Source organism: Hippocampus comes, unplaced genomic scaffold (genome assembly GCF_001891065.2).
Source record: "Hippocampus comes isolate QL1 unplaced genomic scaffold, H_comes_QL1_v1.1 scaffold132, whole genome shotgun sequence".
In the NCBI taxonomy this organism is placed as follows: Eukaryota; Metazoa; Chordata; class Actinopteri; order Syngnathiformes; family Syngnathidae; genus Hippocampus; species Hippocampus comes.
In genome coordinates, this window is record NW_017805467.1 from 4,795,513 (window position 1) to 4,810,949 (window position 15,437).

At 40.7% G+C, this 15,437-nt stretch overlaps 1 protein-coding gene across 1 annotated transcript in view; it reads right to left on the reverse strand.

Moving 5' to 3' along the window:
* The window catches only part of raver2 (ribonucleoprotein, PTB-binding 2), a 48,090-nt gene that overhangs the window by 21,402 nt on the left and 11,251 nt on the right, over positions 1 to 15,437 (reverse strand). The window contains exons 3-4 of the mRNA XM_019875178.1: positions 9,076 to 9,383; positions 8,458 to 8,622 (exon numbers count right to left, since the gene is read on the reverse strand). Of these exons, the coding sequence (XP_019730737.1) occupies positions 8,458 to 8,622; positions 9,076 to 9,383 (473 nt within the window). The remainder of the gene's footprint in view (positions 1 to 8,457; positions 8,623 to 9,075; positions 9,384 to 15,437) is intronic.

Genomic DNA, 15,437 nt, shown 5'->3' on the forward strand with positions numbered 1-15,437 from the left:
GCGGCATCTGAAAAGACATCTAAATACGTCTTTGGGAGTGAATGAGTTAAAGGTCAAGTGTGAAGTAAACTTGGCCAACCATCTTTTGAGTAATACTTAGGGCTAAAACTATTTGAAGGATACTTTTGTTCGTTTTTTGAACGCAACCCACCCAGGTTCAAAGTTCGACCCATTGCAACGCACTTAACAACGAAAATGTTTTTGTTTGGCAATCCCCGGCGAGTGACGTCATGTACAGAATGCCGAGTTGCCAGTCCGTCATCGTAATGCATCGTTGATTGTCCCGTGAACTGCTCTTTGCCATTGTTATCGCGTTATTCGGCGAAATGCCTCGGCGCTATGTGCACTGTTCACATTCAGGCAAACAGTTGTTTGAGTGGCCAAAAGCAAAGAGTAGGGCATGTAAATGGAACAGAAAGTTGGAACAATACAGTTTAGTTCTCGCAAAGCGGATGAATTTCACGCCGGTATCGACGAGCATTCCTTGTTACAAGCACTTGGAAGACCTCTGTTTTCTCAACCTGATTTGCCAAAACGGTAGGTGTGATAATCAATGACTGGCTGTTGATTATAAAAATATTCCATTCAAAGTATTATACGTGTACATGGATGTAATCCTGTACGAAAACATTCAAACTAGTATATGAGTGCAAGGATGGACTTATTGGCTTCTTGACCTTTTGTTTGTTTATTCTTGATGTACCTTGCCTTTTGCAAGTGCTTTTGTTGATGCATTGTTTCACCTTTAAGAGATAAATCAATGTATTTCCCTCAATGCCCAGGTCAGCAGGCAGTCACAGAGGAGCCTTGTTAAAGTGAATTCTCTCTGAACAGTTCAACAGAGATTCAATAAGAAGTTCTGCCTTGTAATACGTGTTCTGCCGAGTACTCCCGTTGGCTCCCACATTCCAAAAACATGCATGGCAGGTGAATGGAACACTCTAAATTGTTCGTGATTGTGAGCGCGGTTGATTGTTCGTCTCAGTGTGCCCTGCGATTGGCTGCCAACCAGTTCAAGGTATTCCCTGCCGACTGCCCGAAGACAGCTGGGATAGGCTCGAGCACACCCGCGACCCTTGTGAGGAGAAGCAGATCACAAATGGATGGACGGATGGATGGATGGATGGATGGATGGATGGATGGAAGTTCTGCCTTAATTTGGCATGGATTTTTTTTTTTTTTGTTATTAAGGTTTCTGGTCAATAGCTAGTTAGATAGAATAGTTTACATCTGTATACGTCTCAAGCTCTTAGTATACTGCTGATCAGGGGCTCTGCTTTCCGGTAAGTAGCATTTTACAGCTTCTATGAGGTAGCTAAATAATGCAGAGAAGCTAATGGCTTCTAATGGAAAATATTAGGTGGTGACAAGTTGCTGTTTAAAATGTCACACAGCCTTTTATCAGAAGTGGCAGTAGGATATATTGAACAGTTCACTCTTAACCGAATGCATCAATTCTTTCTTGGTACTGTTCACAGTTGATTTCAGTGGATTTCAAGTAATCATGTGCATTTACACTGAACAATATGTTTTTCTATTCCAATACTGAGTTTGAGTAAGTATCAGTTGGAAGCGACTGTACTGAGCATGAAGGCTAATGGCCGTGAGCACCCGGGTTCAATCTATCAAGAGGACCAAAATTTCCTTCCCACCTTGCATCAACTCATTTGGCGTTTGGTGCCTCCGGTCTGAACAGACGACGCATAGAGGGAATAAGAGAGGGAAATGGATATGTGTGTCGAGGAGTGGGTCGATAGGCCATTATCATCAGCATACATTAAACAAACTGCATGGAAATTGTGTGAATCACTCTCCCACTTCAGGGATAGATGGATGGATGTAGACAGAGCGGAAGTGATGGCAAGAGGGGAAAAAGATGGGAAGAGGAGCGAGTGGGAAAGAAAAACAAATAAAATGTGCTCATTATTATTCTTGTGTGCAGCTGTGAGAGATGGTGGGTAAAATGTAAAAGTTATTACATCAATATTCACTCCACAAGGTTTGAGTGAAAATTGCATGTGGGCTATGAACTTTTGGTGCGAGGCTAAATACCAATGCAAAAACTGAGTGAACTACCTGTATCAGCACTCACATTTGAATAAATATGACATTTCAAAGTTTATGAAATGTTCTTATTATGTTCACAGTGATGCCAAAGTAATGCAGTTCTTTGGGAGGGGGGCAGGGCAATTAATGATAAACTGAGCTTTTGAATTGAATGCCATTTTTACTGAAATTATTAGGAAGCTATTCTACAATAGGTTGGTACAGTGGATGACTGGTTAGCACCTCTGGTTAACACGTCCGCCTCACAGTGCAGAGGTCGTGTTCGATTCCGGGCCCCTGCCTTCTGTGTGGAGTGTGCATGTTCTCCCCATGCCAATGTGGGTTTTCTCCGGGTACTCCGGTTTCCTCCCACAGTCCAAAAGACATGTCCGCTCATAAATAATGGAAACATTTCATTTAATAAAACACCAAAATTCCTCGTCACCTGACCATTGAAAGGTGCGAAAGAGTCTCATTCAAGGGGCTCGTAAACTACGTCCATGTTTGGACTTCCTGTATGGAGCGGTGCGTGCGTCGCCTGCAGCCTCTCACCTGTGGTGAGCGTGAGTGAATGTGTGTCAAAGTATGCATCAAGCTATCGTTGAACAACTGAGTGCGCCCCCTTAGTCATACTGCTGAAACTATAGTGGAAGTGGGAACAGTGTGGTGTCCTGTTTATATATTAAAGTGTGGTGGAAATTCAGGGATGAGTGTAGAAATGTAGTGTGTACATGGTGCGCGCCGGCGTTGCCGTGTGCGCTGAGAGGCTAAAAGAAGTGCGCAATTGCTCACGCGTGCTGCTTAGAGGGAACAGTGCCTCCAAATGAAGGAACTTTTTGAAGTTTAATGAGTTCAACTATGAAGTTTGGTGCTACAGAGTTGATTCTACTTGATGCTGTATTTGACTTGAAGGTCGTTTGACAACAATCTCTTGGGAAACAGCCATTATACTGTGAATGGTCAAAAAAATCTTATTTGCATTGAAAGGAAAGTGTCATGCAAAAGTTGTGACTATTCATAGCCAGTAGAAAATATAAAAATGAGACAAAGGTTAGTTGTGATAGCTGTCACAAGCTTCCTGTTTTATGCATTAAGCTCTGGTCCGTCCATCACAATGCAACATGACAGCATTCTTCAAAAGATGACTCAAGACAGCACATAATTCACTGAACGGCATGATTAATATTGGTCAAGCAAATTCCTCCACCTCCAGAGGTGGAAAATCCAGGTCCAAAAAGTAAAAGCCCTGCCACTGGGAGCTTGTTCCCTTGACAGTTGAGTCGAAGCACCTGTGGCTAAATCCAAACTGTGGCAGGGTTTTTACTTTCTGGACCTGGATTTACCACATCTGTCCACATCAATTCTTGAGTTCAATTTTGACTGGTGGAATAAGACATTAAAGGACATGTCAAATCATTCTATAGTTACTCTTAAAATTCTACACTTTCGTCACCTTGTGGTCGATGTTCGACATTTTCTTTCACATCCCTTCACATACTTACTTACATAACATCTCCATCCAGTCATGATACCCTTTTTAGTAAAAAATATTCACCATAGTTTTTTTTTCATTTACCTTCTGCTCTCTCCACCTGTTCAGACTTAAACTATAAAATGCTGTCTGGAAGGCCCTTTCCTGAGCAGCAGATGTATAAATCTCAGGGTTAAGACTGCAGGTTAAGTGCACTCTAATCAGAAAAAGTGACAAGGCTCTGCACAACGGATACAAGAGAAGGAGAAAAAGCTTAGAGTAGGGGGTGGGCTTGCCGAGGGGCATACCCAACAAGGTATCCTCAATTTTGAGGTTGTACAAATTTAGAAAAACATAATGTCGTTTCAATAAATTGATGCGTGTTGAAATATGGATGTATTGTTGTCAGGGGGAGTTGCTGATGGTGTTGTGGTACATTCGCCTGACTTGTGTGCAGGAAGCGTGGGATCAGTTCCCACTCAGTGACGTGTGGATGTGGGTGTGAATGGTTGTTTGTCCCTGTATATGCCCTGTTCAGGATAAGCGGGGTTGAAAATGGATGGATGGATGTTATTAGGGGAGTAACTTTACATCTATTTAGTCGATATATTGATGTGTCTGCACTACGATCCAGCTACATTGATAGTGGCTGGACTTGTTTACATCCACAATGGCCACACACAACACATGACAGTGTTCCCTCACTCGATGTTATTAGGGGTGTAATTTTACATCTATTTAGTCGATATATTGATGTGTCTGCACCACGATACAGCTACATTGATAGTGGCTGGACTTGTTTTCATCAATCATGGCCACACACAACACATGACAGTGTTTCCTCACTTATCGTGGTTAATGGGGACCGGGACCCTGCTGCAATAAGTGAAGAACCGCGATGGAGCGCTGGTTCCCCCTACTAGGAGTTTTTGTGTAAGTGTATGTGGGTACCAGCATGTTTAAAATATGTAAAGAGTATTTATACTTTACATATTTGAGACAAAGACGACAGCAGGACACGTATTTACTTAAATCTTTAATTATAAAACCATAAACAGTAATTAACATTCATCAGCATCGCTTTATGCTGAGAGAGACAATGAGACTTGTGTTACTCTCACTTTATGCTCTGACAGCGTAGCTGCCATTAGCCTCCAGCTAGCTGCTGGCCAGCTATCCCTGAGCCTCCGATGTGTTTATGAGAAGACAATTAATCAGTATTGATGAGGAGGAGGTGAAGAGACAGTTATCAGAGTTAACCACGTGATTAGACACTGATCAGAGAGTTAACCACTTGACGAGACACAAGGGAAGGTGCTGGGCAGGGTTGCGAAGATGCGCAGCCAATCAGCTCACGGGATGAAGAGACACTTATCAGAGTTAACCACGTGATTAGACACTGATCAGAGAGTTAACCACTTGACGAGACACAAGGGAAGGTGCTGGGCAGGGTTGCGAAGATGCGCAGCCAATCAGCTCACGGGATAAATCCACTCGTACTGTGATTGGTCGACGTCGCGCCAGGAACCAATCATGTGTACGGCCATGTACAAAACCTCTGAGTCATTTGGCATTTTTTTCTGAATACAGTACTTTAGAAAAAAAAAAAACGCGATGTAGTGAAGCACGATAAATGAAGCGCAATATAGCAAGGGATCACAGTATTTTTATTAAGTTAATATTTTAGGATTATTAGGATACATTATTTTAAAGTGATGGATAGATTTATCGATATAATTAAAATAATTTTGTACTCAAAATTCCCAAATACCTTAGATTTTAGTATTCAAGTTGGAATCAACTACCATTCGTTTTTCACTTGTACAAGTTATCTCTGGTTGGCACCAGGAATTTACGTCAAGCACCTAACCTAGATTATGGCAGCGCCAAAGAGTAGATTTTTAAGATAACATCATGCATCTGCTTGTGCGGAAACATTTTGCATTTAGCAAGAAAGGAGATTGTCTTGACAAGACGGTTGCTGTGTTCGGCCTTTGCAAATCCTGTGTAAAATATAACAGGAACACAACAATTTGTTGGACGCATCTCAACCGGCATCACAAACACCGACAAACCTGAATGAGCCAACAGCAGCAGCTTCTGTGCAAGGTTGAGGGACAGAATGAAAAGGTGTTGCTGCCTTATTTATTCAAAAGATCGATCAGAAATCTCTTCGTTCTCAAACAACTTGTTATTGAGCACGAACATTTTGTGCACAAATAAGTGCAGACGCACGGTGAGTAAATGAGGCCCATCGAAAGCGCACAGAGATGTATCTTGCTGTCAGACCTTGCAGACTAGCTGATATTTTTGAAAAAGAGTATGTGAGCCTATGGCAAAATTGTTCACTGTTACATAAAGTTGTTCTTTTTATACAACAATCACAGCAGCAGGTTCATTTCATGTGAAAATGTTTAATATTTGTACATAGTTTTTGTTCCACAAAAAAGAATGTTGATTATTGCGCAGCTATACGAAGCACTTTATGAAAAGGGTTTGTTTACATTGATGCGTTAATGCATAAAAGAACCAGCTTATACTGATAAGTTACTGTACAAAAAGAGAACTGGCATCTCTCTCTATCTCTGCCTCCCTCCCTCCCTCCTTCCATTTTCCAATCCACTTTATCCTCACAAGGGTCGCGGGGTGCTGGAGCCTATCCCAACTGTCTTTGGGCAGTAGGCAGGGTACCTAAACTGGTAAGGACAATTTAGAATGTTCAATCAGCCTGCCATGCATGATTTTGAAATGTGGGAGCAAACCGGAGTACCCGGAGAAAACCCACTCAGGCACGGGGAGAACATGCAATCTCCACACAGGAAGGCCAAAGCCGGGATAGAACCCACGGCCTCTGCACTGTGATGTCAACATGCGACCCACTGGACCACTGGGCCGCCTCTCTCTCTCTCTCTCTCTCTCTCTCTCTCTCTCTCTCTCTCTCTCTCTCTCTGACTAAAAAATGAGTATGACGAGATCGAGTTCCTAAAAAAACAACACTTGACCATAAACATCAAACAAGGTCAAAAATCCGACGAAGTTGGAGTCCTTAAATACAAGGCTTAATGATGAACATTGACAGCGGGTGTGCACTTTATAGTCACTGTGAGGGTTGGTCAGAGTCTGTGGGCGCGCTGGATGTGGCCCCCGGGTCTTATTTTGCCCAGGTCTGGCTTCGGGTATCAAACGGCTTACATTAGAGGACAATAAATATAATGTGCCAAATCTAAATGCTCATGAATGAGCAAAAAGCACTAAAATGTAGGAGAAAAAAGTTAATGAGCACAATGACTAGTCAATTTTTTTTTTTTTTTTTGCTTGCGTCAATGTCATTTTGAATATCCAGCATGTTTTACTTGTACAGGATTTGAAGCTGTATTGGAGTGCAATTGTGTGCATGATGTCAGAAGGCTTGAGAGCCAAGTAAATGCTGCAGTGCAGTAATTCACCCGACACTAATACATCATACATTAAAACTATGAAATCACTGAGCCATAGGTCAAAGCTTACTGGCTATGTAACAGTGAAGCAACAAAAGCTCAACGCCCACAAAGCACCAAGGGAATAGAATGTTGGGGGGTCTATTGATTTCTATGTGGGAGAGGGCAGAGGGGTGGAGCTAAAACTGGAAAGCCAATAGATGACATACACAGTAGTACTGTTGAGTGAAGTAAAAATGGGTATGTGGGGGTTGAGTGGATGAAATCGAACAAGACGGTGCGGAGCGCAGCTGAAGTGAACAAGTTAGAAAAGAAGGAAGGAGGAGCTGAAGGGTGGGGCGGATATCAGAGCCACTCCTCACTATGGAAACCATTGTTTAATCATGCTGATTTTGGGGCCAAGTACTATACTTTACCACCTTGGAACAGAGCACATTAAGGAATAATTAAGGATAAAGTGGATACGAGTTTTAAAGTGTACTAAAAAAAAAATATATATATATATATGTATGTGTGTGTGTGTGTGTGCAAAAATCTTTAGAGTTTTCTAGTTTAGAGTTTTTTATGCCTCGGATGACGAACAAATTTCGGTTCTCGAACAAACTGAGCGTACTTGAATGCACCATTTGACTCCTCTCGCCTTCCTTACATGAGGAAGTGACGCTTCCTCCGGTAGATGAGGAAGTGATGCTTCCTCGCGTTGCTTTCCATTGTGAGCAGACGTGTTCAGTCAACATTTTTATTTTAAAAAGAGCGTGGTTTCGGTTTTCGAACAATTTCGGTTTTCGAACAGCCTTCTGGAACGGATTATGGACGAAAACCGAGGTTTGACTGTGTGTGTGTGTGTGTGTGTATATATATATATGAATTGAATTAGGGAAGAACGACTAAAGTAAAACCTTTAAAGATTAATTTAACAATACTTTAATTGTGGAAAAAAAGCTATTGAATATTTGATCCAACTCTGAAATTGGATAGAGATGAAAAACATTTAACTGTCTCATAAATTCACTTGGCAATCGACCCAGTGCATTCAATCTGATCCCCAATACATTTGGCAAACAGTTAATATATCACATCAGGCATATGACACATTATTTATTCTGGAATTGTATTTCCATGCATGAAGGGACCTTGTTGTACTTAAAATTGTCCAAATCTTTGGAATTTGAGCCTCTCAACCATATCCATGAAACTAGACATATTTTTTTTCAAACTAAGACATTTGCAAATGTCTGCTTTTACTTTGTAGTTTGAAAAAAAATTGCCTATTTTCTAACACGTTAAGGACCAGACCTGACACTGAATCTGAATCAATTTGTTTCTGCATTTTCTGTACTGTTAATTTTATAAAAGGTCCTGTTTAGTTGTAGCCCGAGTACATATTTTCACAAAACTTAGATCAAAGCAAGGCATTTACGTGATTTTAGTTGTATTCCTTTTCCACTTTAAAAGGCCACAATCCGGACATGACGTGTCAGTGCTTTTTATGCTTATGTTTACCTGGCAGAAGACTGGTTTGTAGGTTTCTGAGAAGATCTGAGTCATCTCTTCAGAATCACAGAGGTCCAGAGGCAGTCGGTCAACACACACACATTTGGAGTGCAGGTTCTCTTCATGGCTCAGCTGGTTGACGTCCATCCATTGCACCATCAATGAGCGATCCCCCTAAGACAAAAAGAAAAAGATCACAGCAGCACCAGCAGATCTTTCACAACTTCAACTGATCTCAGCAGTTTGTCACATGTGTTGAGGAATATACACAACAGTATTTGACGCTTCCACCAATCGAGGCATTTTCTATACACCTTACTTGTACTCTATATTAAATAACATGATGAGTGGGAGGAAGCCTACTTTCAGGACAAATTGTCCTCGCTGACAAATTGTCCTCACTGCAGGAGATATTTTGAGAATTGTGTTTTTCCTTTTTCAGACTCCTCAAACCATTCACGAATAAAAGCTTTCCAAATGCGGAAATGCATTAAAAACAAAACCTTTGAAAGCCTGTTTTTTCTTCTAGTGATGTGCTGTCTGTCAGCCTTATCTCTTAACCATCACTGACAATATAGCAGGGCATCATTTGCTTTGTATTACTCAAACACAATTGGCCCAACGTACCAGTGGTCGTCCCAGCAACTCAGAACGGGCCCGCGAAGCAGAGTCTTTCTTCATGTACTCTACAAATCCATAGCCTTTGGAGTGGCCCGTCAGGTCGCTATACACCAGAAAGGAGCGCTCGATGTTCCCATAGGAACGTACCAGCTCCTCAAACTGCTGGGCAGTGAAGGTGTGGGGCAGGTTGGTGAGGCAGAGCAGGGAGTCTGTAGGCTGCAGGGTGACATTGATCAGGCGGCCCCGGACAGTGCTGTGATGGAGGGAGCGGATGGCATCCTGAGCCTGGTCCCCGTTCAGCAAAGTCACAAAGGCTGGAGGAGTGGACATGATGGAAACAGCCACAAAGGAAAAAGACAGGCAAGAGGAAGCAACATAAAGAAATGAAGGGACAGACCACAACAGATGTGTGAGAGACAAACATACATTCAAAGCAGACATTGGAAGGACGTTTGTGGGAAGTCCACAAAGAACATGCACATGAAAATGAAGAAAACGACAGCTCAAAAGTGGAAGAAATATGTCAAGAAATGGTGCAAAATGCAACAAACACCACAGACAGTCATAAGGACAGACAGACAGATACACAGGGAGAAAGACAACACATTAGCGATAAAGCCAAAAGGGAGCCACAATGTAGGGGGAATACACTGTGACACACACATATACTGTACACTTTAACCATATTTTAAAATGATATGCCAGAAAAACAGTCACACTTAGCTGTGATTCTTGCGGGTGTTTAATCTAGTAGTTGAATGCATATGAACGCTAAGAGACGCAGTTTCCTTTTAAGCCTGTGTTCAGTTTTGAGTTGATTGTCGAGTTTGGAATCAGATAACAATTAAAATCACGTTTGTTCCTAGTTCACTTCACATCACGACCTGATTACGCTGTGTATTGTTGAGTCTGTTGTGATGAAGCTCAGGCTATAATATTAAAAGACGCTGCCTTGTGATTGACTGGTAAATACACCAAGGAGTACCTGCATCTTGCTCACCTGGGTTAAGATCTGGCTCACCCATAACCCAAATGAGGACATGTGGTATCAAAAATGGATGGATGGCTTTTATAAAGAGTAATTACTAATGATGTGCACGCAGACATGTTTGTTGGCAGCAGTGATTTGTAATTGTTGGTATTTTTCCTGTTATGCTTTCCGCTGTCATATTTTTAAACATTCAACTTTTGAGATGAACTGACCCTGAACGGTATTTAAATTGAAGCAAACAGTTCATAAAAGCCACACAAACAACAAAAAACTAACTCATTATGGAGGAACAATTAAAGGCAAAAAAAATCTTGATGAACATTTAAACCGAAACAAATTTCTGTATGAGCACAAAAGCCAACCAAACAAACAAAACAAACTCATTATGGATGACCAATTAAAGCCCAAAAAAAAAAAAAAATCTTGTTTATCCTGTAAAAAGCCCAAAGGCAAGATCATGACCAGAAAAGCCAAAATATTTCACTTCTGTGTGTATCCCCTGCAGTTAGTTAAGTGAAAATGACACTTTGTATCCATCTTCTCAAAATACCCATGGACTGAGATATACGTGTTCAGTTGATGATAAGTACCATACTGTATTTTCCGCACTATAAGGTGCTTTGGAGTATAAGGTGCACCTTCAATGAATGGCCTATTTCAAAACTGTTTTCATATATACAGCGCACCGCATTATAAAGCGCGTAGAATAAAAGCTACAATAGTGGCTGTGGTTGCGTTATGCATCCACTAGTTGGAGCTATGCTAAAGGGAATACAATACAATTCAGCTTTATTTTTAAAGCGCTTTCATAACTGCTGCAGCAACCAAAGCGCTTTACAGAACATTTAAAATACTACGTCGAAGAAATCAGAATATTGATCCATATATAAGGCGCATCGGATTATAAAATGCACTCTTGGCTTTTGAGAAAATTGAATGCTTTTAGGTGTCCCTTATAGTGCGGGAAATACAGTAAAAGCTGAAAGGTCTAAAAAGTGAACTACTGAAGGCATCCCTATAGAGTAGATTTGTTCCTCACCAACAATCCCCTATGGAAAGGGCAACTGTATTTGGATCAATTGGTGGAGCCCAGAGTTCAGAGCTGCATTTAGCTGTTATGCTGAACACAAATGGAGTCAGATGCCAAATGAGGTGAAGTCAGCATCAAGTGTAAATTATTTTAAATCCATCTTAAAAACGTAATGTTTTTTCCACCTTTGAGTCAGGTCTTCTCAACAATTTGAAATCTCTTTTTTAACCTATTTTAGAAGCCTACTCTTACTGATTTTTTAATTTTTAAGATAAGAAAACCTTTATTCGTCTCACAATGGAGAAATTCCCAATTCACAGCAGCAAAGTTATGAAAGGAAGATTTTAAATGTTTTTAAAGTTTTCTGTTAATGTGTTTGAATGGTGTCAATGTACACTCAGTAATTTGTGAAAGCTACTTTTGTTTTCTCTGCTTAGCTTCTGAATGTCGTTAACTGTTGTGTTTGTAAATGCTCCTAGGATGTTGTGTCTTTGCTTGTGTGAAACACATTGAGTTGCCTTGTGTATAAAATGTGCCTTGCCTCGCCTATTGATTGTACACTAGTGTCTTTTCAGAAGTCATCTCCCTGTCATACTCCATTGACTACAGCATTTTTTTCCTTCTGTTCTTAAGTCTTGCTCATCTCTTATACTGCTCCATTTCAACCTTAAGATTCTGCCTTCAACTAAATATATTACCTCAAGCCTCATCTAAGACACATACAGTACTCAGGTCTGGATGTCTTCCACTAAAAGTCCAATCTTCTAACGGAGTGTACGAGCTGACATTAGGTATTACAAGGGGATGGAACTGTTTTCTCTCTCGTTTGGCTATAATGAAAATCAAGCATGAGAAGCGTGGGATGGTGTGAAATTCTGCGCTTTTGCTGAAAGTGAAAAGCAGACACCGGACCACAAAATATCTTAAAAATAACCTGATGAATAATGGGATTGCAATTAGTGAGTAGGCAGCAAAGGAAAAAAACAGAAAACATGAGAAGTAAAACTAAACATTTACCAGCATGTTAATTCAGGGCTTTTGATTTTGAGCACATCTAATGTTCCTCTGAGGAGTAAGTTGGGCATTGGGAAGGGAAGGAATTCAAATGTTAATACTGTATCCTCTCGAAGGTGGCATTTCCAAAGTTGCAGTATGTTCCTTGTTGAAGAAACTAATTAAAATCAGGCCTCAAGAGACTACTGTTCTTGTTTTATACAAAGTGGCCCTAATGATAATTACCCTTCATGTTAGTCCAAAGGTCAGGATAAGGTCTCATGTGGAGTGAGGAATCTCTTTGGAATAACAAGTGATTAATAAGGAAGAAACTATCTGGCAACCAGTTCAGGGTGTACCTATTGCTCCCGAATACAGCTGGGATAGGCTCCAGCACGCCCCGCGACCCTTGTGAGGATCAGCCGATAAGAAAATGGATGGATGGATGGACTAATGTGAATAACTTGAATCCCATGCCATCACATCATAATGCTTTTTTTTTTTTTTTTTTAACTATGGTAACTTTATTTATCTTGAATTCCTTCAATATATAAGCTGGAAACACAATTCGCCCTTATTCATATTAAATTACGAAAGGGAGTTTGAGGCTTCTTCCAGAAACAGCAGCACAAGAAATGTAAAGGATCCAGCACTGTATTTCAGGCAGTAGAGTTCACTGATAACCGCTATAAATACTCTTAGTTTCCCCATGACATCACGCGCCTCTGGTCAGCCCGCGGCAGCCATGTTGAACATCAACACATTGTTTTGTTCTATTCAGTTAAAGACGCTTGAATTAAGAAAATCAACTCCTTGTCGATATCCCAAAAAATTGTGAATTTCTGTGCAGTATTTGGCGGTTGGGCAAATACTTCTTCACCAACTTCTTTTACATGATAAAGAAGGTGGCCACTGGCGGTAATGCACCAAAAGTATTTGCTCACCACCAGAAGAAAGTAGAAGATGAAATTGAAGTAGCAGTCATGACAACTAATGTGTGCTGTATTGCTAGGTTAGATAAGGATCTACTTTTTACAGCAACAAAAGGTGCAATAAACTACGAGGATTCTACCTTTGGCCGAATGTGACGCTCTATTCTAGTTACGGTAAGCAATTTTAAACTAAAAAAAAGAAAGTTTTCTGTTGTTAGAAGCAGAAGTTTTGAATCCAGAACACGTTCTCTGCCATCGACAGAATTAGTGAACAGGGATTTTAGGTGTGAGTCGGAGCTGTATGTCAGATCTCCCTGTATTTTAATTTTCTCTCCTTAGTGCTCTCAGTGTCGTGCTTCTTCTTAACTAGCCTCTTTGATCATTAGAAGTGAACAATTCAACATTTGCTCTATATGACAGTATTAACAGGAGACTGGCTGAATTTTCACTTCAAGACTGGCTGCAACCAAGCAATTTGAAACATGTCAGTATATTTTTAGCAAACTCATATTTTTATTCTGCATCCAGTATGGTGTGGACAGGATGGAAAAGAACATAGATGATGCAAAATGCAAAAAGCAGTTAAAACAATGTGAGATGGCTATAAAATATTTAGTGCTGGTAAGATTTAAAAAAAAAAAGTGAGATTAATTAATTATCTGTAATTAATTGATTAATTAATCGATATTTTAATCTCATCGAAAAATTGCTGAGAAAACCCCTATTTTCATTTTAAATTCATTACATTATTGAGGCAGATCAAAAGATTGACATTCACAAAAAAAGTGGCATTAGAACGTCTTTCATTGTTTTTAAACAGACTTGAACAGGTGCAGTCCGAGCCATTTACCTTCTGCTGTATTTGAGACGAGTCCCAAGTGCTACCTGCAACCTTTCGTTTTGGCTACCAGGGGGAATATCACTGTTTTGTTTGTTTTTGGAAATCTCCAAATAATGACAAAATATAAATAAAAAAGAACATCAGGTCCATAAAAAGTGCTTGGGTTAACATATCAAAAACAGTAAGAACACTTTTATGAGCAATACAAGTACTGAACACTGAACTTGCTTCAGATAATAAAAAATAAATAAAACAGACCCTTAAATCACAATGCTGTAAGTCAGCACTTCAGAAATAACACTGTTCATCATGACAAAATAAAGTGCTGAAATAAACATCAGTCGCTTCTAGTAGGCTACAGAGGACACAGCAGCTATGATGACTTCATGCCTTGTACGCGGGGTGTTCTTCTCGAGTTTAGTTTGGCGAAGAACTTTGCTATGGCTCTCTATATTGCTAACACTTTCGGTGCTAATGTTAGCTGTGGCTGCCCTTGCGACTGGGTGCTTTGCATTGATGTGGGACGCTAAACTTGAGCTGCTTTGGTGGGAAGCAAACTCCTTACAAATTAGGCACAACAGTCCACCTTTATCAATAGTGCCGTCAGGGGGTTTTTGGAATGTCCTTTGAATGTCCTGGAATTTCCTTTCATTGGGCCGTGAACTCTCACATGCTCCTCCATGTTCACCTCTCCTCTCCTCACTGCTGCTTACCTGGCACCCCCAACTCCAACGGGAGCCAATCAGCTTATGCTAAACAAGCCCAAACATAATGACAGCCAATCAATGTCCGCTTCAGGTTGTGACTAACCATTGTTTCCCCACCCTCAGCTACTCGAACACAGAAAGCCAACACATAAAAAGGGATATTATAAAAGGCAACCCACCGACAGAAACAATAAAGTTAGAGATTAAAAATTAGATTAATGTGATTAAAAACATAACACGCTAAATATGATTGTAATGAATTATTCGCAATTAATGCGATAATTTGACACCTATAAAAATATTACAGGTAAAGATGGTTTGAATGTAAAACCGGAGAGCTGAAAGCATGAAAGCGTGGAAGGGAGAATATGGCAGACAAAACAGTAAAACTGATAGTCACGTGTGTATTGCGATGGTGGGTGTTGCAAAGCAGCCGCAGCAGCCTGGAGCAGAACCACAAATGGAAGCACGAGGATATGTTCACACTCACAGCATGGCGTGCTGAAACATGCACATTAGCCATGACAGGTGCACTGCAGGACACTTTGAAAAGGACAGACATAAACACTCGCATCATTATGACCTAATAAGTACAACAGCAGAGGCCGAGTGGGAACTGATATGGTCATGAGGTGACGAAGCATGCCGAAGCCTCTCTGAGAACTACATCTCAGTGAGAGTAAAGGTACACTCACTCGTTTTAATGCAAACAGTGTGAAACACGGAAGAGATTTATGCACCATTGTGAGGGGGGACAAAATAACTTTGCCGATACAAATGATTAAACTCCGAGCTGAGCTCTTGGTGGGCGGATCCCGGAATGATTTACAGAGCGCACGCCGCACATTAAGTATAGACAGGCAACCATCCATAC